We start from the raw sequence: 26,452 nt of genomic DNA on the forward strand, positions 1-26,452 counted from the left end.
TTAAGGCAAAATTTGTTTTATTATATTTCGTCTCCTTTGGCTGTCTTTTTTTTTTTTCCATTTTATTTTTTTAAGAAAACAAATCTAATCTACTATAAGAACATTATAAGAACAAAAACAAAGAAAAGCCCCAAAGAAAAGGCAAGATGAAATTAAAGCAAGAGCAATGGCATACCTTTACCCATAATCTAATGATCTATATTCCTGTGGTCAACAATTTCAGACAAAGCAAGTATAAAGACCACATGCTGGCCAGATTGCAGTGCATAGAGCATTTTTCTTACATTATGAACGAGGTCACAGATTGTCTTGACGTAATATTGCATAATACATGGTGTAGCCATGATTGTCAGATAGGCACCATAAAAATTTAGCAGATCTCCTGTATTAGTCAAAATGAATTATAGGCAGAGACCTGCTGCCTAGGATCTGGGATTCAGGGAGTCCACAATTTCAGCCACTTCTAATTTACAACAAATTTAGTTCAGGATCAACACGGCTGCAACATCCACACTGTCTTCTAGTGGAAATACATCTATTATGAAAGTGTGCTCTAGAGTCATTGGATATAAATGAGGTGAGGAAGGAACAGAGGCCGTAGACAGAAGACTACATCAACACTACAAATAAATACATTTAACAAGTCTACCTAGAAGCATCAGACTAAATGTCACAGACAGCACCAGCTGTGCTCGAGAGTCGATGATAAACATTGTCCTGAAAAACAGGTGTGTTAGGGAACGCATCGTTCGAGTGATACACAGTTGATATGGGGTAAAAGTATGTCAACTTAAAAGGCAGAAACCAAAGGACAGCATTTATAACAAGTTTGCTCTATAAAAATGGATTTAAACACATCAGTGTATAAGAACAGCATGATAAAGCTCAGTCTCATGAAACTACTTTTGTATCCCCTTATGAAAAATAGATAGAATATGAAAGATGTGCAGATTACATGGAATGCTTTACATTGAAAAATACAACTTGCAATAACCATACTGGACTTTCTTTGTTATGGGTAAAATTAGCCCTACATACTGCATATTTATTTCCCCGCATTTTTGCATTCGTTTAAAAAAAGCCTTTCTTTTTTTTTTTTTACATTTAGAAATTCAGAAAATAAATAAATTTGTGGCCATAAATTTAATCTCAATTGTGTGTGTGTGCATATATATATATATATATATATATATATATATATATACACACACACACTGTGTTCCATTTCATATTAACAAGAATATAATGGGGAAATACTTTAGCAGATGATTTGGGAATGTGTCACTATACTCTCTAGTCGTTTACTATATACAAACAAAGTCTACCTGAACTGTCTCTTTGGACAGGGAATGCCCAATGTCCATTTCCACAGTGCTTTACATTTGCGTGCGATGGCAAGCTACTAACCTGATCAGCATTATTATATGGGGTGGAGGAGATAATGTCATAATTCACTATCAAAAACAGAGTGAATCATACAATTTTCCCCTTAAAAACATCAGTTCCAAAACAAAGTATTAACCACCTGCAGGCTTTTCATGAGGCACTCTCAGTCTTATTCCAAAAGGCATACTTTTGGGGGTTTGAAGTCCATGGGAATGGAGCTACATCAGAGAGAAACAAATGTTTCTTTATCTTGCAAGTCCCAAGCAACTGTGGTCTTTATTCTAAAATCAATGGTGTGTTGTAGGTTTCATTTTGGCTATCCACCAACTCCTCGTTTGGTCCCTCTGTTGGATAAAGTCTTTGGAGATGAGTTAGCAGAGAAAGAACATCTCAACTGGCACATATGGTGGGAATATCCCTGGTTAGAGAACGGCTGCTCTTCTGCTGGGTTTGGAGTGGGTGACAGAGAGCAAGCCAAAATAACTTTTATAACATTGTGGTCACTATCCCTTAAATGTTCCGATTTAGGCACGATCGCCTTGAGTAAATAACAGTCTTCAGGTCAAAGCCGATTCTAACAATCGAGAGCAATAAAATGCATATCATCTGCTCCACTGAAAATAAATCACGTCTTTGTTTTTCTGCTTTTGCTCATAGTTTAGGTCTCAGCAGGCTCCGCTTTTACCTGTATGAAGTGGGAGGCAGGTATCTGTATGGAGACCGGCAGATCATGCAGGCCTTCAGAGGTCTCCAACAGATCTTTGGCCTCAGGCTCTTGATGCAGGGCCACTTCTCCCCTCACCTCCAGCTCCTCCACAGGGGTAAGACCCTCACTGGGGCTGCTGGCCAGCTGCGAGCACATGTCTGAGTATCCGTTGAGAGTCTGACTTAGCTCTTGACCTGCACTGCTGATGATCACAGTCCTGTAGTTTAACTCCGCCACTCCATCATCCATTTCCTCTTTGCAGTATGAGGCCATGGTGGGGTGGCTGTTGACCAGAGATTGAAAATAGTGGGGGTCAAGGATCTCCTCTTTTACCTGCAGGCTTTGAAGCTCGCTGGGCTTCAGAACAGTGGCGATGACTGTTCCAGGCTGCTGGGCCACTACGGGCTGCCCATTGGCATTGAGGGTCATAAGGCGGGTGATTCCATTAAGAGACCCTGCTTGCTGTGGCGTGGTGCTAATGACCCCTCCGCTGGGCGAGCCCAGAGACACAAGGAGCTGCTGGTGCTGGATGCTGTCAGTTGTCAGAGAGGCAGTCTGGATGGTGAGCACATCTTTACCCCCAGGGCTGGTGGAAGGCACAGTGTGGAGAATGACCCGAGGCGGGGAGGCGTGAGTGGAGGAATCTGCATTGGTCAGGACAGAGGACAGGGGCAGGGTCTGCAGGGTGACTGGACCTCCTCCTTGTACCCCAGATGTGAGGACCATAGGAACAGAGCCTGGCATATTAATAGTCCTGGAAGACAGAGAAACATGGGTTTACCAACCGAAAACACTTCCAATGAAACAAATGGGATGGGCTAGGATAGCTTGCTGAAAATGTAAATATTGTAAATTTTTTATTAAAGCATCCAGTAAACTTTAAAAGTGTAAAAAAACTTTCCTAAGCTCATAGCATATAATGAATATACTGAAGTATTAGCAACATTTTTAGAAATGACTGTTGCTTTATCCAAAATCGCACCTATCCACTATACACCAATCAGCCATAACATTAAAACCATCTGCCTAATATTGTGTAGGTCCACCCCCGTGCGGCCAAAACAGCACCAAGCCACATCTCAGAATAGCATTCTGAGATGCTATTCTTCTCACCATAATTATACAGTGTGGTTACCCAAGTTACCATAAACTTTGTCAGTTCAAACCAGTTTGGCCATTCTGTGTTGTCTTCTCTTCAACAAGGTGTTTTAGTCCACAGAACTGCTGGTCACTGGATGTTTTTTGTTTTTGGCACTATTCTGAATAAATTCTTAGTCAATTCAAAGCAATTACAGAAATTCTAAAACCAGCCCATCTGGCACCAACAATCACCCATGCAAATATCTAATCAACCAATCATGTGGCAGCAGTGCAGTGCATAAAATCATGCAGATATGGGTCAGGAGCTTCAGTTAATATTTATATCAACCATCAGAATGGGGAAAAAATGTGATCTCAGTTATTTGGACCGTGGCATGATTGTCGGTGTCAGACGGGCTGGTTTGAGTATTTCTGTAACTGCTGATCTCCTGGAATTTTCACACACAACAGTCTCTAGAATTTACTTTAAAATATAAATGTATTTAAAAATATAAAACATCCAGTGAGCAGCAGTTCTGCAGATGGAAATGTCTTGTTGGTGAGAGAGGTCAACAAAGAATGGCCAGTCTAGTTTCGAATTGACAAAGTCTACGGTAACTCAGATAACCACTCTGTACAATTGTGGTGAGAGAATAGGATCTCAGAAGGCTATTCGGAAGATGCGGGTTGGTGCTGTTTTGGTGGCACGGGAGGGGGGGTCCTACACAATATTAGGCAGGTGGTTTTAATGTTGTGGCTGATTGGTGTATAGTGTACTATTTCGGGTGTCGACCATTTTGCAGTAGTGTCCGAATTTTTAGTGAACAATTTGTTCACTAATTCTTACTCACAATAAACTCTAATTTGGCGTGTACATTGGATGTAAACTCGACAATGCTTTGTTGCCCATAATCCACCGTGGGGAGGACTAACAAGCCAGGAGAGAGCACGCAAGCGAGCGAGACAACATCTTACAGAATTCCTTCATTCCTGCAATGTTTATTTTATGCTGACTGTATTGAATACATTTGAAAAATATGATGATTAAAATAAAATTATAAAATATAGTGAGCCAAAACCAAATAGATACAGTGCATCTGGAAAGTATTCACAGCGCTTCACTTTTTCCACATTTTGTTATGTTACAGCCTTATTCCAAAATTGATTAAATTCATTATTTTCCTCAAAATTCTACAAACAATACCCCATAATGACAACGTGAAAGAAGTTTGTTCAAAAAAATCACATGTACATAAGTATTCACAGCCTTTGCTCAATACTTTGTTGACGCACCTTTGGCACCAATTACAGCCTCAAGTCTTTTTGTGTATGATGCTACAAGCTTGGCACACCTATTTTTGGATAGTTTCTCCCATTCTTCTTTGCAGGACCTCTCAAGCTCCATCAGGTTGAATGGGGAGCGTCGGTGCACAGCCATTTATAGATCTCTCCAGAGATGTTCAATCGGGTTTAGGTCTGGGCTCTGGCTGGGGCAGTCATGGACATTCACAGAGTTGTCCCGTAGCCACTCCTTTGTTATCTTAGCTGTGTGCTTAGGGTCGTTGTCCTGTTGGAAGATTAACCTTCGCCCCAGTATGAGCTCCAGAGTGCTCTGGAGCAGGTTTTCATCAAGGATGTCTCTGTACGTTGCTGCATTCATCTTTCTCTCGATCCTGACTAATCTCCCAGTTACTGCCGCTGAAAAACATCCGCACAGCATGATGCTGCCACCACCATACTTCACTGTAAGCATGGTATTGGTCAGGTTATGAGAGAATTTTGTTTCTCATAGTCTGAGAGTCCTTCAGGTGCCTTTTGGCAAACTCCAGGCGGGCTGTCATGTGCCTTTTACTGAGGAGTGGCTTCCGTCTGGCCACTCTACCATACAGGCCTATGGTAGAGTGCTGCAGAGATGGTGGTTCTTCTGGAAGGTTCTCCTCTCTCCACAGAGAAATGCTGGAGCGCTGTCAGAGTGACCATCGGGTTCTTGGTCACCTCCCTGACTAAGGCCCTTCTCCCCGATCCGCTCAGTTTGGCCAGGCGGCCAGCTCAAGGAAGAGTCCTGGTGGTTCCAAACTTCTTCCATTTATGGATGATAGAGGCCACTGTGCTCATTGGGACCTTCAATGCGGCAGACATTGTTCTGTACCCTTCCTCAGATCTGTGCCTCGATACAATCCTGTCTCGGAGGTCTACAGACAATTCCTTGGACTTCATGGCTCGGTTTGTGCTCTGACATGCACTTTTAACTGTGGGACCTTATATAGACAGGTGTCTGCCTTTCCAAATCATGTCCAATCAACTGAATTTACCACAGGTGGACTCCAATCAAGTTGTCGAAACATCTCAAGGATGATCAGTGAACACAGGATGCACCTGATCTCAATTTTGAGTGTCATGGCAAAGGCTGTGAATACTTATGTACATTTTTCTTTTTGTCTATGTTTTTTTCTTTTTGTCTATGATTTAAAAAAAAAACTTCTTTCACGTTGTTATTATGGGGTATTGTTTGTAGAATTTTGAGGAAAATAATGAATTTAATCCATTTTGGAATAAGTCTGTAACAACAAAATGTGGAAAAGCGCTGTGAATACTTTCCGGATACACTGTACATTTTAAAATATATATTTTGTTTTATAAAGATGATGTTATGATGAGGAGTTTTATTTTGTCATTAGATTAAATAATTCTTTCTTCACTAAATAATTCACTGGGGTGATATTATTGTAAATCAAGAGAATGCACACAGTGGAAATGATAATTTAGTGGATGATTCAACTATTTGGGTTTCACATATAGGTTATGATAACTTAAGTGCTGCTTTATGGTCGCATGAGGGTGCTATGTTCCCATAGTTTTTCATATTTTCACCCAAAAATGCTTCCCAGGTTGAATCAGAGTTAAAAGATACTAAAACGTAATAAATAAATTCAATAATGTATGCATGAACGTATATAAAACTTACAAACTGAATGAAGATTTATTGTATTAATATAATATCTTCTTTAAGAACATCAAATATTATTATTTGTATTATTATTTATATTATTATTCAATGTAATGTGCATGTAATATAAAAGTACAAATGTAATTAAGTTGTTTCTGGGACAGCTACAACTCTTTCTTCAACGCTCGGTGGATACATCAGCATTCAAATTCACTCACTCATTTCATTCACTCCTTGCTGATATAGAGCACTCATTGCCATTCACTATATAGGAAATATTGAATGAGTGAACGGGTGAATGATTTCAGAAACAGCCTGTGTTTGAGACCGCTTAGATATTGCGTTCCTTGTAGTGTATTATTTTTGTTACAGACAGTGTATTCACAATGCAAGCTATGCAATTTGACTAGTCACTTCATTGTCTGTGTGAATGTAAGTTGTAAAATGATGTTTATGTTGTGGACATAGCAGATTAATCTCATATATATGTATAGGATGTGTAAAATGTAGCTAATTATTTTAATGGTTTGATGGGTTTTAGCTCACCTTTACCTACGTGACCTTTTTTTTAGGTCATGTATACCCAACATACTATGAGTATTATTTAAATCAATTCTTTCTAGATTTTTCTTTGTTATTGTTGACATAATAAAAAAAACACATTCATCTATGTACATTTCCATCAGAAATTCAGTAGACAAGATTAACACTACATGTAAACCATGCTAGCATGAATATGTTTTTTTATTTCAAATAATTTGAAATGGCATGCTTCATTTTTCGCAGTAAAAAAAATAGTAGCAAACTAATCTAAATATCAATGGACTATAAGAATTCCTGACATCCCTGGGAACTACATTTATATGTAGACTGTCTCAACATAATCTTTTTATTTATTAAAACTCAAGTCTATACACCTCCTGTTGGTGTGTGCGGGTGTCATTGTTTGTGCTCCTGTTTGTGCATACACACGTCTCTCACCTTACTGAGTGTGTTGGCGCTGGGACAGCAGCTCCCTGATTTGGCTGAAGAACATGGACAGTCTGAAGCAGATCAGCTTGTTTTCCATTTCTGGTCAGCCCGGGGCTCATCTCTCTCTTTACCGACCTCACCTGCGTGCCTCCAGAGTTTCTCCCTTGTGCGCGTGATGTACTGCGCCCCACGTTCCGTCCGTACCCATGGCTGGGGTCATCCCCTTGACTATCATCCTCATCAATAATGACCAGATCTGAGGGCATTTCCTTAAATTGGTAAACAAGCCTCTGTCCTTCAACCTTGGCAAGTATACCCCTCTGGTAATAGTATCTAATAGAGAAAGAAGTAGGAGGTCAGGAAAAGCAATTCCTCTGGCATGATTGGTCCCTCTGGGTGATAAGCATTTGAAGCCATTAGCTCACCTGAGTGCTCTGCCCATGGTCTCATAGTTCATATCAGGCTTGTTTTTGTGATTGCCCCACAGCTTAGACACAGCCTTGGAGTCCACCAGCTTGAAAATGCCCTTCTCTCTCTGTGTCCACTTGATGTATTTGGGACAGGTGTTTTTGTCTTGCAGCAAGGCCAGGAGGAACTCCCACAGGTAGATAGTGTTACCTGCAACATCAAGTGTCTTTTATAGTCCTCTGTTGACTCATTAAAAGTTTAGACTTCTTAAACACCTTTCATCTTTCACACCCTATACCACAGGTCTTATTTAACAACCGGAATTGGCAGAGGTGCAATTATTGTATTCTTTCTCATAACCTTAATAAATCAATTCTTCTTTTGCAAAAGCCAACGCTGGGCTAGGAATTAATTAGAGGGGCTTGGCAGTAGATTATTCTTGTTTATCGTGTGCTTTGGCCAGAAGTGGTTAAAAACAGCTACCCTGCCAGAAGGGGCTGGAGAGAGAACAGACCGGCATGTCAGGGTGATGTATATGTATGCGACCGGCCTCCTTTCTGAGCTGGGAAGGGGCCGCATGCATAAGGGGCCTTTATCGGGACAGCATCGATGTGCCCTACAGCCCACTATCACTTTTAGTTCCCTCACAAACGCAGCACTTTGAGAGCACCTCATCAATTAAGCAGCCCCAGTCCTGCCTCTCTCCGGCAGCAAAGCCCCGGTAAGAGCAATGCATGGTGCATACGAGAGAGAGAACTGCTACTTTCCAACTTGTTCCCCATTTACTCTCATGCTGCGGTGTGAGCTCATGCTTACCTTTGCCTTCTTTGCTTTTTTTCTTCAACGGGAGAGAGGGATTGGAGATGGGAGAGCAAGGCCGCACTGGTCTAGGTTTACGCACTGCAAAAAGATTCAAAGAAGATTGAAAAATAGTAACAGTCTATTTATTAAATGAATTAACCATTCAATCCACATACACCCCCCCCCCCAAAAAATAGACATCCTAACCAGCTTTGTCTGACTGGGAGACCTTTAAGGGATCGTTCACCCAAAAATGGAAATTCTCTCATCATTTACTCAACATCATGCCATCCACGATGTGCATAACTTTATTTCTTCTAGTGAGCATAACATTTTTTTTTTTTTAGATATCTCAGCTCTGTAGGTGTGGGTGAGAAACAGATCAATATTTAAGTCCTTTTTGCTATAAATTCTCCTCCCTGCCCAGTAGGTGGCGATATGCACAAAGAATGCGAATGGTCAAAAACAAAAGATGAAGAGTGTGAAAGTGGAGACTGATAGTAAAAAAAAAAAAATACTTTTTATTATTATTATTTTATGATATGTATCTGTTTCTCACCCACACCTATCATTAGCACTTCTGAAGATATGGATTTGACCACTGGAGTCATAAAGATTACTTTTATGCTCCATTTATATGATTTTTGGACCTTCAAAGTTCGTTTGTGCTTAGAAAAAGAAAGTCATACACATTTGGGATGGCATTAGGGTGAGGAAATGATTAGTGATTTAAAAATGTAGTGTGAACTATTCCTTTAAGCCCCGTTCACACCACCAACAACACACAGCAACAAAGAGACAGGACCTCATTCATTTTCAATGAATGCAGTGCGATTTCAGACGACACGAGCGACAGTGATCTTTGGCAACAATATGTGGGTGTGGCAAGGGACAGAACAAAGTTGATGTAAGTTTAAATTTATGCAAATGACCACCGACATTCGAGAGCGACTACCAATGGGAGAAAAGGAGAGGAGCTCACGTCATCCATCTCCAGTGAGATACTGGTGTCCAGCACAAAGAAGACAGAGGAGAAGTTATAATGCTGTGAGGGATTTCACTGTTCTATCATTTGTCTATAACCGCATACATGGATGTAATAAAACAATGATGCATGGAAAACCGTGTCAGAAACTATTGGCATTCTGAGTGAGTTTGATTCAGGTACTGATAGATTGTTTGTCCCTTTAATTATATGTAGAAATAATGAAGGTTTATTAAATAGAATGCCGAAAGCACTTGCAGAATGTTCATTTTTAGAGGCAAGAGAACTTCTTCCTTGTCATATTAGAATGATAGCTTAGTTTTACTGGCAGTACATCACATCTGTGATTAGATTTTTTTAAAGCTATGGCCAGTCGTGCAGTTAACTAATAACGTTAGAACGACATATGCAGGAACACCTAATAGCCGCTTCACAGTACAGAGACCAGCGACATCCAGGAACAATGTCGCTGGCACTGTGAAAAGGGATTTAGGCTGTTTTTGTATTCTTTTGTCTCACCTAGTGTTTAGTTTAATTCAGGAAAGCAAGAGATAAAGACTGAGGTGTACACTGCCCTCTTTTGGAGATTTCAAGTACCTTTGGTTTTCCTGGCAGGCTTGGAGGGGTACTTTGAAGGGTTCTCATCCATGGAGGATGTTTCCTCATCCAGATGAACATCCATGCAGCCATTTAAGGGCTGCTCTGGACGCAGGGAAATGTAGGTCAGGTCGGAGTCCAGCATTGTCCCATATGCGTGAACTACAGAGAAGCAGAGGTCAAGAATGAGAGGCTGTTTATAATACTGCTTCCACAAACATTCAGAAAAAACATAAACATGCATGAAAAATAGGACCAGTGTGTGCTTAATGATTTAACATGATGGGAAGGTAAATAAACAGCACCATGTAAACAGACAGTGAATCGTCACATACTCATTCGCTTTTCGTCCAGGATGTTATTTGGAGATTCCATATTCAGCAGGGCTTCTGCCGCCTCAATGGTCTCCATATTGTCCTCTCCACCTGAAACTGAGGTCTCTACTGTGGACAAACACAACAAGCACTTACTAAACACGTTTCTCTGATACTTCAGATATACTTCGCTAATAAAACTTATTTATAGTGTATACGTGTGTTTCTTCAACTTCAGGCACTTTCAGCCTTGTGCATTTCTAGAAAGCAAAATCAGACTTTGACTAGATTTAATTTGTCTAGTCACACTAATGTCCAACAGTGTATGTATGTGCACAAAACGAGGTTTATGTCATTTTTGTCATTTTTCCTGAAAGTCATTAAAATTCCTACCACCGTTTTTGAAATAAAATATCCGACAAATCTTCTTGCAAAGTCTAATTTTATAATACTCACGCGCACACGCACACACACATAGATTTCTTAAATACACAGGATTAAATAATATTTTCACACCCCTTGCAGAATTTGAAAATTACAGCTGACGCCCAATAAAACATATTCTGCTCAAAGTAATATTTAATTGATTTTTCTTTGTTTTCTTCAAAAACATCTCAAAAACGTCTCATATTTCATCTAAAGTGTGCTCTTCATTGACACTTTTGTTAATTGGTTAACACTAACCTTTGCAAGAAATTATTAGAAACAAAATTGTTTGGTAAATCGGAAATGATGCAACAACTGTGGGACAAATGTCATTTATTTTTAAATAGATTGGGTTAAAAATAATTTCAAACACTAAATATTAAAATGTTTTGTTTTTTCACTCTTTGTTTAGACTATCATAGTTTTAAACATGTAATTTTTTTATTTTATTTTATAATGGTTTTAATTATAATAATCATAGTTTAATATTGAACATCTGGGTCTGGGTCTAAAACAACAAAATCTATACTTGGAAAAACTTCTGAAAAGTACCACAAATAAATGATGAAGGCCTGGTAAAAAGTTTCTAAGTTTGTTTTAAGGTAACCTTCATTTAACTAATCTCTTAGATTTAATAAAAATGAACCCGAGACATGTAATTGCCTGAAGTTGCATAAACACCCATATGTGTGTGTTTATTTAAAAAGTGGTGCAGACAGTGTGCAGGGGAAGGACTGGTTGTGACGCCACATAAATAATACTGTTAATGACAATTTTAATAGTGCATCAAGTGGCTTTTATTTACATTAAAAAAAAAAGTGCTCAAATGAACTTTTAATGTATATACTGTATTATTTAATAATATCATCATTAAAACACCAGTGATAATAGGATGATGGCTTGTTGGCCACAGATCCCACAGAAAATTAAGCTTGTTTTAATAAAACAATATTGCAACTCTATGGCAATGGATGTACATAAATAATGGACATGTATTTGTATTGCTTTTTTTGTAATATTAATAACACACATCAAAACATTAAAAACTGAAAGTTTTGCTTGACGATTCCTCTATATTAGATACATCCCAGCCATTAGCTATTTTTTCCCATTTTCAATATGAGTTCATTAAGTGGTGGGGACAAAATCAGCCACGCCGAAAAGTCCCACAGTAAATAGCGGCTATGATTGTGATCGTGTTGCACTTACCAGACAGGCCCACATCTCCCATGATGTTCTCTTCCACCACATCCTGAATGGAGTCCACCATGATGCCATTAGTCACCTCATCAGCCTCCAGTCCAGAGTATACCTGCATGAGGTCAGCGGCGGGCACTTGTTCCACGATCACCGCTGGGAACACTGAAGGGTCATCCAGCTGTTGGGAAACAAACAGAGATAAATGCATCATTGATCTAAATTCAAGCCAATACACTCACAATTGTGCAATGCTTTTAGTAGAAAGACAGTAAAGTGCACCATAATTGCTCTAAAATACATGAATATGCCTCTTCCCCATAGATGACTGACTCTAATCCACAATCGTCCTGGTTACTCATACTCACAACGGCCGCAGCTAATGGTCCATTCATAATGGCTTTAACATTAGCCAGTTTAGTGATTTGTTTGGACTCTACTACGTGTTAGCCTAACAACAAGCCAGAGACAGGCCTATGTGTTATCATGCGATTACATGGTGTAAACACACAGACGTATGATAGTTCCAGGAAGAAATGAATCCACATAACCCTGCTTGCTCTCGTGAGCTCCATGCCAGGAACACCAGTCCAGGCTTCCTCATTTCCACTGTAGCATTCCTAAGTGAGGGTGGAGATCACGGTCACACTGCACAAGGGGGAACAGAGGAAATAGCTGGTACTGGATTCCAAAGCCACAGGAGACTGCTCCTCATCCCCTGCCACAATCAGTTCAACCCTCCTGCCAAAATATACCACTCCTCTGTCTTTCTTCATTTCTCGCTCAGGATGAGTCAGGACTGCTCTTATTCGTTGTTTAAATCATCATTATTAGTCATTTTAGTGTTTGTTGACGTTACATCGTCATGGCAAAGTAGTTGTAAAATTGGTTATAACTTTACACGAAAAGGTTAGAAAGTGATCTTATCATACTAAAATCACATTAAAAAAACATATTGTTTATGTCTTGTAACTATACTTTTGAAACAGTGAGTATTTTAATATTTACAGATTGGCCCCCATTCACTTCCATTGTAAGTGCCAAACTGGAACCCAGATTTCTTTTTTTTTTTTTCTTTTTCTTTTTTCTTTTTTTTTTAAGAAAAGGAGGAGTCAAAATACTTTTTTGTAGTAATCAATATTATGCCACAAATGCTGTCCATTGAGCTTACCTTGTATTGAACCCGGAATATTCCTTTAAGGTTAAAACAAATTAAGATACATAATCAAAAAGCAAAGTATGTTTTGAACCAGAATCTAAAGCGATATTGAGATTTCAATACAATATTTCACTCCAACATTGGAAAAACACCACAAAAAAAGTGTTTTATCCTATTTTTGGACTCACACATTGCATATAATGCATCAATGGGTGCTGAAGTAAACAGATTTTAGTAATAGACCTATATACTGGATCTCTGCATAAAAATATAATAATGATGCTGCCACCTTTCTGAGGTTATTTTTGTTTACCTGTAGTTTTGCTCCAAAATCATAGGCAAAAATTGTCATTCTGAGTCCCCTCTACAAAATAATGGATTACTCAGTAATTACTGACCCATTTTTTTTTAAAGAAAAAAATTTAGCCCAGGACCTTCAATTTGACTCAGAATGTCCCTGTAATAGTTGCTGCCTAAAAACTTGAAATATTAAACCCTCTATAAAAAAAAATATCCCAATTTTATCCCAAAATAGTCACAATTTAAAAATGTCCTGGTATTTACAGGTTTTCTGCAGTAGCAACTGAGTGATTGTTTACAGTGCGTATGTGTGTGTGCGCGCGTGTGTGCGTGTGTGTGCGCGTGTGTGTACATTCAAAACAAGCACTGGTGACCTTTCAACTGACACTTTATGGCTGAGTGTGGACTGCTTAAATTATGCATCCATTCATTGTGATCATGACAAGTGACTGCCTTACATATCAGGATGTATTCTATCCCATTAGAAAATCAATGGGAATTGAAAATGCCTAAAAGTATATGTGTGTTGGTGTGTAATGTAACCACAGGATGGCAGCAGAGTACAGTTGATTATTTTCCAGTTGCGCAACTGTGTCTGAAGACGAGCAAAACTAAAACAACATGATGACGCACAGGTACTTCGATACTTTCATTGTTCCTGGCCAAGAAGAATAACTACAAAGGCGGCAACATTTACCAATATCTGATCAATGTAAAATAGTACTTCTAGATTGCAAGACACATTGAGTCAAAATGTTATTGCAGCCTTTGGCTCTCTAGAGCTCACTCAATTCAAGGCCAGTATAGTACATTCAGTACAGTCAGTGTGACACCAACTCCACACTACTATAAAATAATTCACTGGAAGAATACACAGCAACCATGCATTACAAATGCAACACATGTATTTAGCTATTTAATAGTACTACATCAAACACAATTATTTTGAAGTACTTTAGTAGTGCCTTTATAGTGTGTGGCCATTTTTAGGCATTTAGAGCCATCCTTAAATGTTTGAATGTCACTGCATTAGATAACAAAACCTCAAACCAAATGGCATCTGCACACAAATGATAACATAATTTTTTTCTCGAACTACACTTCAATATTAACTTTTTTCACTTTTCCATTTTTGCAATTACTTTTAATCAACTGGTCTTTAACCGAAGTTAGCACAGGTGTCCTAGCAGAGTAACCACAGGAATAATTCATCACATTAACTATGGATAATTATGACATTTGACAACAAGTATGTGTCTATATACTTTTATTTTTATTTTAGCATACTGTATTGTTGTATTATTTTTTAGACTTACATTTTTCTTGAAAAGTGCTGTCTTTAATTAAAATGAATATTTGGTTTGATATTTTGTTATATAATGCAAATACAGTGCGAGTATGACTACGTTTGATAAACAGATTTGCATCCAAGTGTTCTTGAATACCCATAGAGAGACTCTTTTCTGAAGAACTCTTGCACCAGTCATTGGTGTACTTGGAGAAGTGTATTAACTAGGTGAGACAGACACGGGTGAATCTCACACGCCTTGACTGTTGAGTAAGCAAGAGACAGTTCTGGTCTCTGCATCCATCCAATCCCTCCCTCTTAGTCTCCCACCCTGTGGTACTACAGACATCACATATCACCATTATGCAAAAACCTGTGATCAGTTTACATAGCCTTTCTCATACTGCTTGACAGATCAATGCAAAATAGAAGAACCTGTCTGATCTGAGTCTATAAACAATTGATGCCATTTGTAAGGACCATCAAATTAATGGAATCTGCCATTAGGTCCATTTATTAGGACATAAGCAAAGGGTAAAAAAACCTTAAAAAAAAAAAAAAACTTAATAGCTCTGCGTTAATATATGTTGCATATTTCAATGTCAACACAGCTTTGACAAATACGCATCTCCATGTATGTGAGTAGATGACAGTTGCACATTAGTAGATAGAAAATGTCTCATTCGAAAGAATTGACACTGTCATAAACATGCAACATCCTTTTTTTATTTATCAGCCACATTTCTAAAAGGGAAACATCAGATGAAGATCATGCATTTGCATAGTTGAGTTCCGTGTTCCTACTGTGTGAATAAAGCTGATAGCATACTGCATGTTCCGCTGTTTTGCACTCTCTTTTGCTTTACCTAATAGTTCTCGCAATGCACTATGCTAGACTATCCTACAGATGCAATACAAACAACCCACTTGAAGCGGTGGAGTCCAATTTCCGATTCTTGGGTCAATCTCGAACACTGTGTCCTAACCAGGTGTGAAATTTGTGCAATTTCTCCACAATGATGGCAAAAATGCTGCAAAATGCCACATAATCGCAGCCAATCCAAAAATATTTGATATTTAATATACAGTTCAATCGGAAGTGTGTAATTTTTGTGCAACTAGCGCCACCAAACGGATTCGAAAAATAAACCTAGTTTACAAACAGCTTTCCCGAATATTTGCTATGCAAGATATGACAAAGCCCAGCTCTGGTATCAGTAAGAGATATTGTTATCAGGTTCAATACTGTGCTCACATACTAGTATTTGCACTTATTACCAAATACTCAAGACACCAAAAGACAATACCATGTAGCGTTGATACAACATTTGTTGTATTCACATTGCCACACAAAAAAACCAGGAGCAGAATAAAATGTCAGCAGATTTGAGGCATTTCACATTTAATAACTTATATACAAATTTTCAGAGAAAGACATGACTTAAGTAACTACACTAATTAAGCCAACTGATATGATTCCAATCTTTACTACAGTATCTCATACCTGATACATTGTTATGCTTAAAAATAACTTAAAGGCATAGTTCACCCAAAATGAAAATTCTCTCATCATTTATTCACTCTCATGCCATCCTAGATGTGTTTGACTTTCTTTGTTCTGCTGAACACAAATTAAGATTTTTAGAAAAATATCTCAGCTCTGTAGGTCCATACAATGCAAGTGAATGGTGTCCAGAACTCCAGTGGTTAAATCCATATGTTCAGAATCGATATAATTGTGGGTGAGCAACAGATCAAATTCTTTTTTCAATATAAATCCTCTTCCCTGTCAAGTAGTTATCAATGTGCACAAAGAATATGAATCGCAAAAAACAAAAGAAGAATGTGAAAATGTAAGTGGAGAATTATAGTAAAAAGACCTTCTGGCAACATTCACTTGAAAGGACCAACAAAGCTGAAACATTCTTCTAAAAATCTTTGTTTGAGATCTGCTGAAGAAAGAAAGTCATACACATCTGGGATGGGTGAGTATCATTTTTGGGTGAACTTTCCCTTTAAGGTAGAGAAAATATTGTAATTATTTTGTAAGATGCTTTTGGTCATTAGAAGCTGTAGCGTCCAGTTTTGGATGTCAACAGTTAAACACGCAACACTCATATCATTAGTCTCTCTGTACTATACTTGAATATGGACAGCATTACTAAAAATACAATAATCGGTATGGGCAAGTACGCAAGCAAAAATATCTGTACTCATACTCTGTTTTTAAAAATGGTATTGTGCAACCCTATTTTTTACCAGCAAACATTATCTCAGTACAGTACACTACTGCTATTGAGCACAGTAGCTAAACACAGAAACAGAGGCTTAATACCATTTCACTCCCATTACAAGATGATTTGACTTATGGAGGCAATTATTGACTCTGTGAAATTCAGTGCAGTACGGCTAATCATTACAGTCCAGACAAGCAGCTGGACACATCTCACATCCACAGTGCCCACACACACACTGAGATTCAAACAAATAAATTGGCAGGATTTGTCTTTTTTTACATTCCCCAAAAAAGCAGCTCTATTGTTTGTAGTGGAATTCAAAAAGATATCTGAGACTGTTTGGTAGAGCATTTGTAACCTGCCAGTAGAGTGAGTGGGTTTAGGGAGTTACTGAGATGCAAGTGTTGTTTCAAAACAATAGTCGTTTTCTGGGTGGAATGGGACTCTTCCCCCATGCTGCCTTACAAGTTGGGCAGGTTAGGCCTGAATCTAGCCAGCCATTCTCTTTCAGTCTGTAAGAAAAGAGGCATGGGATACATAGAAGAGCTGACACACTGGATCCATTCACATGACTATACAAACATACACATAGGATGAAGATCAGGATATTGCTATGAACTGAGCTCAGACAGAATGGACGCATGGCAAACATATGAACATCCATGTACACACATGAAAATGAGCACACAATGGCATACGTACAAACATAATTGACGCCAAGTTTAAAAGTGCATTAAAATGCAACTGTTACTCCCAGCTTTGCTTCCAGACTCACTCTTGTAGGAATAAGACACACTGAGTTTAGGCTGACTGGCAATTCCTACATCTCAATCTTTCCATTTGAAACCTTCCAACAGCCCACAATGTCATCTCCCAAACCTCTCTGTGCACTCTTCATTTTCCTCTCCCTTCATGCTAGCAGGGCTGCCTGCCTCCACTCACCCTTCACAAAACCCCTGTCCCTTCTTTTAAACTTGGCCAGTGCAGCTGGAAGGACAAATACAGTAACTAAACAGAAAATCAACACGATTACATGCCTAATAAAATTTTTTGACTAACCAATATATTTAGGATCTGTCATGAAGGAACAATCCACCCTCTGTAGCAGATAAGGCCAAAATATTGCAATTTCAAGATCGTCGGTGGCTGTCAATAGCCCAACTGATCGCATACAATGCAGTCAGTTCATCAATTAACAACCTTGACAATGGATATTGCAAATTTTCTGGTTTCAAATATGCTTTGTATTTGTTTTTTTATTATTATTAATTCATTTAAACATTAATATTATTTTGTGTGTGTACTATATCAAAAGTATTTGGTCCCCTGCTCTTTTTTGTACGTTTGCCCAATGACAAAAAAATTATTAGTCTATAATTTTAATGGTAGGTTAATTTGAACAGTGAGAGACAGAATAACAACAAAAAAATCCAGAAAAACTCATGTCAAAATGTTATAAATTGAAATACATTTTAATGAGGGAAATAAGTATTCAAGCCCCTCTCAATCATAGATTTCTGGCTCCCAGGTATCTTTTTTTTTACAGGTAACGAGCTGAGATTAGGAGCACACTCTTAAAGGGAGTGCTCCTAATCTCAGCTTGTTACCTGTATAAAATACACCTGTTCACAGAAGCAATCAAGCAATCAGATTCCAAACTCTCCACCACTGCCAAGATCAAAGAGCTGTCCAAGGATGTCAGAGACAAGATTGTAGATCTACACAAGGCTGGAATGGGCTACAAGACCGTCGCCAAGCAGCTTGGTGAGAAGGTGGTAACAGTTGGTGTGATTATTCGCAAATGGAAGAAACACATAAGAACTGTCAATCTCCATCGGTCTGGGGCTCCATGCAAGATCTCACCACGTGGAGTTGCAATGATCATGAGAACGGTGAGGAATCAGCCCAGAACTACACGGGAGGATCTTGTCAATGATCTCAAGGCAGCTGGGACCATAGTCACCAAGAAAACAATTGGTAACACACTACGCCCGTGAAGGACTGAAATCCTGCAGCGGCCGCAAGGTCACCCTGCTCAAGAAAGCACATGTACAGGCCCGTCTGAAGTTTCCCAATGAACATCTGAATGATTCAGAGAAGAACTGGGTGAAAGTGTTGTGGTCAGATGAGACCAAAATCGAGCTCTTTGGCATCAACTCAACTCGACGTGTTTGGAGGAGGAGGAATGCTGCCTATGACCCCAAGAACACCATCCCCACCATAAAACATGGAGGTGGAAAAATTATGCTTTGGGGTGTTTTTCTGATAAGGGGACAGGACAACTTCACCGCATCAAAGGGACAATGGACGGGGCCATGTCAAATGAGGATGAGAACCTCCTTCCCTCAGCCAGGGCACTGAAAATGGGTCGTGGATGGGTATTCCAGCATGACAATGAACCAAAACACAAGAAGAAGCACATTAAGGTCCTGGAGTGGCCTAGCCAGTCTCCAGAACTTATTTCCAATAGAAAATCTGTGGAAGTTGCCAAACGACAGCCTCGAAACCTTAATGACTTGGAGAAGATCTGCAAAGAGGAGTGGGACAAAATCCCTCCAGAGATGTGTGCAAACCTGGTGGCCAACTACAAGAAACGTCTGACCTCTGTGATTGCCAACAAGGGTTTTGCCACCAAGTATTAAGTCATGTTTTGCAGAGGGGTCAAATACTTATTTCCCTCAATTCAATTTATAACATTTTTGACATGCGTTTTTCTGGATTTTTTTGTTGTTATTCTGTCTCACTGTTCAAATTAACCTACCAATTAAATTATGGACTGATCATTTGTTTGTCAGGGCAAACATACAAAATCAGCAGGGGATCAAATACTTTTTTCCCTCACTGTATATATACTGTGTATATACACTGGCGACCAAAAATTTGGAATAATGTACAGATTATGCTGTTTCGGAAGGAAATTGGTACTTTAATTCACCAAAGTGGCATTCAACTAATCACAAAGTATAGTCACGACATTACTGATGTAAAAAAGCACCATTACTATTTGAAAAGTAATTTTTGATCAAATCTAGACAGAACACAATTTCCTGCAGCCATCACTGCAACACTTTATCCTTGAGTAATCATGCTAAATTGCTAACTTGGTACAAGAAAATCACTTGCCATTATATCAAAAACAGTTGAAAGCTATTTTGTTAGTTAAATGAAGCATAACATTGTCTATGTTTTTGAGTTGCTACAGTATGCAACAGACTGGCATATCTTAAGGTCAATATTTGGTCAAAATGGCCAAAAAGAAACAGCTTTCTCTAGAAACTCGTCAGTCAATAATAGTTTTGAAGAATGACGGCTATACAATGTTTGAAAATGATTTCATACAATTGTGTACACACTAAGGTCTTCAAAGACAAAGGACAACTGGCTATTACAAGGACAGAAATAGATGTGGAAGGCCAGGTGTACAACTAAACCAGAGGATAAGTACATCATAGTCTCTAGTTTGAGAAATAGATGCTTCACATGTCCTCAGCTGACTTCATTGAATTCTACCCGCTCAACACCAGTTTCATGTACAACAGTAATGAGAAGACTCAGAGGTGCAGGGCTTATGGGAAGAATTGCAAAGAAAAAGCTACTTTTGAAACAGAAAAACAAAAATAAATGGTTAGAGTGGGCAAAGAAACACATTGGACAACAGATAATTGGAAAACAGTGTTATGGATCTTAACCCCATTCAGCTTTTGTGGGATCAGCTAGACTGTAAGGTGCGTGAGAAGTGCCTGACAAGACAGCCACATCTATGGCAAGTGCTACAGGAAGCGTGGGGTGAAATGTCACCTGAGTATCTGGACAAATTGACAGTTAGAATGCCAAGGATCTGCAAAGCTGTCATTGCTGCACATGTAGAATTTTTTGATGAGAACTCTTTGAAGTATTTTAAGATAAAAATAAAAAATCTGATTGTAATAGTAATTTTTCACGTTACTAATGGCCTGCCTATACAGTGTGATCACAGTTGAATGCCATTTTCTTTCCATAAGAGCAAAATCTGCACATTATTCCAAACTTTTGGCTGCCAGTGTACATATATTACATATATCCATTCAGCAACTCTGCTATCTATATCATGGTATTGACATTGGCCATAAATATAAGCATACTGGTTGATCATTAATGAACACAACAAGCTTGATAGTGATGTACCTGATTGATTTCATCCATCCCATTGCTGGCAAACTCAAAGACGAGCTCGCTGGACTGGACCGCAGTGGTCATGGTGCTGTAGGGAGAGGTTAGGACACTGGCTGATGGGCAGAGGGTTCCTACCCCTCTGCACACTACCCGGACTGCTTAACTCCGCACCACACCCCTCGGCACAGGAAGCACTCTGTGGCAGCAACACTGCTGAGGTAATCTACCGTTTCCACAAAATGAGAGGCACTGTTAGGTAAAAACAGTGTTCTCTTTTTGGTCTTGCACACCACTGAAGTTTTTTCCAGCTGAAGTGATGAACAGGGTGGTGGAGAATTCAGAGCAATGTAGACTGCGTGATGGAGGAGGGTTCTTCTAGCTCTGAGACACAGTGCTGCTCCAGGTGTGTCTGGGGCATCTACACCTTTAAGGGGAAAAATAGAGAAACAAAGGCAAAGGAACATTAAGGAACTGTGACTGAGCAAAATGGGCTGTCACATCATCAGAGAGAGAGGGGCTGCGATGGCCGGACAAGACTGAGGCGAGGGGCTAATTTTTTTTACTCTGTGAAGCATTTTCTAATTCAAGGGAAGATAATCGGTTTACCAATCTCATTCTTGGCTCAGTCCGCAAAAAGCTGCCTCACAGTCAGACTCTGAGGAAGTCTGGTTGGGCAAAAAATGCGAGTGGAAAAATGCACTCTGCTTTCCAGCAACTTATTAATCAATGGCACACTCCACCTTCTCTCAATCTAACATCTGTTTAACTTCTGAGATCACAACTATACAACTGTTGCACCAGTCTGCCATAACATGAAATTGTTTACATGCAATTTAAAAGTTCAATTTCAGTCAGACTAAAACAATAATTCATATTTTTAAAATGTCACGTTTACAGCTCCTAAACCCGTATCTGCATTATTGTATGCACTGCACTGTTGCCACATGATTGGCGTATTAGATAACCACATGAATAGGTAGATGTACTGGTGTTCCTAATAAAGTGAAAGTACACATTAATCGGAACACAATTGGCCATGGCATTTTGCATGTGATACGAAAGACAGAGGTGACGTGCAATGTGCATTTAACACTTTTAGAACTCAATTATAACTGCACTTGTAAACTTACTGACAGGTCGGGTTTGAGTTTTCTGTATTCAAAGACTATTCACACTATTCTGCAACTAAATTAAGGAAAATGGCTACAACTTTAAAACGGAGACCTGCATCTGTGCAGGTTTTGGGCTGGCCTACAAGGGCTTGCTTAACTCAGCAAGGCTCAGCCATGTTAAGTGAGTCTTTTCATTTGTGGTGGTGGTAGTGTGAAGGAAGGGGGAGGGGCATGGATCACCACAGGATAAGAGATCACCTAGTCCATCAAAGGGGTACTATAAACAGGGTTGGGTTATCAGTCACATGAGTCAAAGGGCCCAGAACACACCAGAGAGTACCCTCTGCCCAGGCCTGAGGCAGCGAGGAACAGGATGGGCTGGTGTCTGGTTAAAGATTAAATGAGAGAAGAGGAGGTTTGGCCGATTCATAGAAGGGGGGTGTACCATGGCAGTGGAGTGGCCCACGTCCCCTCTGTGGCAGGGTGTGGCTTGTTTGCTTTGAAAAGACAGTGTGTGTGTCAACAAGTGCATTCCATGTTGAATGGTGTTGGGGGGTATAATATGGGACAGCTAAAGAGAATGAGAAAGATAGTCTGACGGTCAAAGTGTGTGGCAAGGAGGTCAAACAAGTGTTCCATTTTGCACTTTATCTCTGGCTCTGCCTAAGGCTTCTGTAGCAGCTAGAGATTAGTCCTTATAATGTCGCCTTGCACACCGTCTTTCCAGGGAGAGAGGAACAGGATGGGGGTATGCCATGACAGAGAAGTCAAGCCTATTATTGTCACTCACCAGATTGGCTCCCCCAGAGCCCTGCCTCCCTCTCCCACAACATCTGGAGCACCCTGCCATGGGTTCCCTTTTTCTGCTTTGGTCATTAAACTCTTTGTACTGATGCAACTCAATTATTCAATGAAACTAAATTTAGTGGTGCTTGCCTATAAAAAGCACAGCCATAAAGCTATGGTGTTCTGGGTGTTATTAAAGGTTTGCTACATTTAAATTTAGGGGGGAATTCACCCGCCTGGTAATAGCACTGTCTATTTGCACAGAGTATCTGTAATGGTTTAGTAATTTGCACTGCCCAATTCTTGCGGGTCAGTTCTAAGTGTTATATAGCGGAGAATGCCTGGACTGTACAGCATCATTCCACTACTGTGATCCAGACACCTGATTCAACTCTTTAACATGCCAAGGGTAAACTGAACTGCATGTATGTCTGGATATATGCCCAGTTATAACATAATTTCTTTATTTTTTATCCAAAGTGAATTAAGGAAAATCACATGCAATTGCAGAAGCCAAATAATATTATTAATATGTGGTTGCTTGACCCCAGCCAAACAGCCCACCCCTAAGCCTCTCTAGATTTGGTTGGGGGGCCTGCCAAATCTTGGGCCCCATTTTTTAAATTGTAATTCTGACTGCTTCAAAAATTAATAGCACACCTCTCCTCAACTAGCCACACATTTTGATGAGCCATTACATAGAAAAGTTTTTTATTTTTATTTTTTTACCCCCCTAACCCTAAATATGAGCAATAATATTAGTGAGCTAAGGGTTTAATCTGCACTAGAGAAGAGTAACCATGATATAGTGATACCCTTGGCAAATGCAGACAACAAAGAGGGTGGGTTGTACCTACCTCAGCCCTGGTCTCTATGGAGTCTAGGAAAGCACTTGCCCATGAAGTCTACATAGCATGAGCAAAGGGTCATAAGTCAACACCATGGCTAAATTGGTGCTCATCCTTCACACTCTGGCTCAAACTGGCCCCACCTCATTTTCAGTTCTTCTTTCTTTTTCTAAAAGCTCTCTGTATGTCAAACTCAAAATAAGGCAACTGCAGCTGTGTATGTCAAAGCTAAAGCTCACAGCTTGATATTCTTTTTGACAATCACACAGAGAGCTCCACTGCCTTGCTCAGGAGTAATGAAGCCATTCACACCAATTGACGCTGATGTGATGAAAATGCAAGCATGATATTGGTTTGATAGGAACATTTACAGAGAAAGATGACCCTTGTGAGGTGAAAAATTGGGCAAATTTGTGATTGCGTGTATCTCACCATTCACCACAAGGATTATCATCATCCCTCATCTGGGATCCCAGCTGTAAATAACAAGTCATTTTATGGTGCACACAGTGAGTGATCTCCACCACCATAACAGCAACATATGAATAACACAAGAGGAAATGACAACAACTGCCTTGTCCCTACACATATACAAACAAATGGGCCAAAGCAGGGACTGAAACAGGCCTGCAACACGTCATCCATTGGGGCCGAGAGGGAGGTGCAGCAGGCATGCGGGAGAGTTACTCAGTACACAAGACTCCAGTAAGCAAACACTCTCCAGGGTGGGGCCCTCATGGAACCATTCCATGGCTGAGGTCTGCCAAACATACATGCTGAGCATGCAAGGTAAAAACTTTGAGGTGTTTCAAAGCACATGAAAATTTTTATGATATCATCATTCATCCAAATTTGTAATTGACTTAATGCAGCAGCTGGTATAGGCCTGGCAAATGGCCAAGTCCGTGTTGTCAAACAAGTAAATATAAAGTAAGAAGCTGCCTGCAATGTTAGATGGAATGATTATGAATAAACACATCTTACCCTATGACCTGGTCGACCCACACGCCCCTGTAATCTCCTCAGTTGAGCTCAGAGTTGACTATGAAAGGAGGATATTTAAGCCAACGGAATGACTAAGGCATGAGTCACTCTAACATTGGTATTTAATGGTGAAATTCAAACATGAATGATTAATTGATATTGTGGAGTAGTTAATTGTTAATGGGCAGATTCATATGGATTTAAGATGCTATATGTTAGCTTCCGTGTTGTGAGGACATCACCAGAACAGACAGAGATGGCTTTGGCGAGGGAGAGGTGTGCTCGCCTTACTCTGTGGGGAGTGACATCATGGCAATAGTGATGTCAATTCCTTGAGAAAAACTGGTACCAAGTGGCTCTAAAAATAGCTTGAGATTCAAGCACTTCTTTTTTTATAAGAGAGAAAGAAGATGGAATGTGTAGTTCTTTTCAGCTCAGTCAGGAAGGAGGACCAGCATTCCTGGCATTTCAGAATATGCTGGTCTCGAGCTTCTCATCAAGAAACACTACACATTCCTGCACCATCCAAAATGGCATTAAAAAAACAACACCTCCAAGTTAAAGATCATCCAGCCAGGGAACTTGTGAGTCATTGTAATGAAGCATTTAAAGCTTTGTTCCCACTTTCTAAGAGGAAGAGAAACATTGAGGGTGGAATCAAGCCAACAGCACCATTTCAATCAATATGGAGGACAAAGCCTCTTTCAACAGGGTCATCTGCTTGACTCAGCCGAACATTAGTGATTTAGCCCAGTTCCTGTGAGGATGTGACACTTCAGCTCATGCGAAGTTCTGTAATGTGCGATAATGAACTTGGGGCCATAAGAGGCTGGATACATTATTGAAACTCTGTGGACTATTATCTATTCTCCTGCAATTGTATAATATGGTCGTAGTGTTTAGAGAGCTCTGACAGAAGCTATTAGCCAGCTTTTTCAGTCAGTAAGTTTACATGCACAGTTATAATCAAGCTACAGCCAGTTTTTGCAATGTTGATCCAGTCTTCCTCTGTGTCCAAGTAAACAAAACACAATGCGCAATCGAATATTTGCAGAAAGGATGTAAAATACGCTGTGTTAAGTATACGTTGCACCACGTGTTACCTATCTTTTAGAGCATGCCTGCGCACAACGCTGAGGCCATTTGCAGTCCGATTAATGTGAACATGAACATGCTACAATCACATTATCAAGATCTGTTTGTCTGACATTGCAAAAAATCAAACTAAGCGCTTTACATGACATTTTACATGGACAAATTGTTTCAGTCCAATTGAAATTGAACTATGAATATAAAAATTTGCTTTGCATGTTAATGTCCTGAGTATAAAAGTGACTAGTAGATCAAAGCAAAAAAGGCAATCTTTTCTTTTCCTTCTTGTATTGAAAAATGTATGTGAAATTAACATCATCACACACCTCAGATGGCCTCAGAAGTAGAGAAGAGTGCAATATACATCAGGGAGAAAGGTCAAGGGCCTGCGAGATGAATGTTTGCTAATTCAACAGAACAAGAGAGATGGCAATTAATGAGGAGAGAATACAAGCAACTCCCACCAACACATCAATCTACAACTTGACAACCGAACAACTTTTGCCACATTAGTCTACATTGCATAGCCTAATGTGTTCTAAGAAATAAAGAAAAGGTGTTCAGAGAAATAAAACCTGTAAATCCAGGTAAGGAAAAAATAAAAACAGGTAGGGGCAACCTTTGTGAAGGAGGGGAGACGATGACAAAAGAGAGGGAGAGAGAGACAAACACGTT

The 26,452-nt window shown here is 39.5% G+C and overlaps 1 protein-coding gene across 3 annotated transcripts in view; it reads right to left on the reverse strand.

Moving 5' to 3' along the window:
• Positions 1 to 26,452, reverse strand: part of LOC127659894 (ETS-related transcription factor Elf-1-like) — a 67,465-nt gene continuing 41,013 nt past the window's right edge. For 2 of the 3 annotated variants that reach the window (XM_052149868.1, XM_052149867.1), the window contains exons 2-9: positions 20,968 to 21,379; positions 11,832 to 12,000; positions 10,218 to 10,325; positions 9,883 to 10,044; positions 8,316 to 8,399; positions 7,517 to 7,709; positions 7,101 to 7,424; positions 1 to 2,846 (exon numbers count right to left, since the gene is read on the reverse strand). In XM_052149868.1, coding sequence (XP_052005828.1) covers positions 2,045 to 2,846; positions 7,101 to 7,424; positions 7,517 to 7,709; positions 8,316 to 8,399; positions 9,883 to 10,044; positions 10,218 to 10,325; positions 11,832 to 12,000; positions 20,968 to 21,039 — 1,914 coding nt within the window. In that variant the 5' untranslated portion in view covers positions 21,040 to 21,379 and the 3' untranslated portion in view covers positions 1 to 2,044. The remainder of the gene's footprint in view (positions 2,847 to 7,100; positions 7,425 to 7,516; positions 7,710 to 8,315; positions 8,400 to 9,882; positions 10,045 to 10,217; positions 10,326 to 11,831; positions 12,001 to 20,967; positions 21,380 to 26,452) is intronic. The other variant, XM_052149869.1, reaches the window with a different exon arrangement.

This window comes from Xyrauchen texanus, chromosome 19 (assembly GCF_025860055.1).
Source record: "Xyrauchen texanus isolate HMW12.3.18 chromosome 19, RBS_HiC_50CHRs, whole genome shotgun sequence".
Lineage (NCBI taxonomy): Eukaryota > Metazoa > Chordata > Actinopteri > Cypriniformes > Catostomidae > Xyrauchen > Xyrauchen texanus.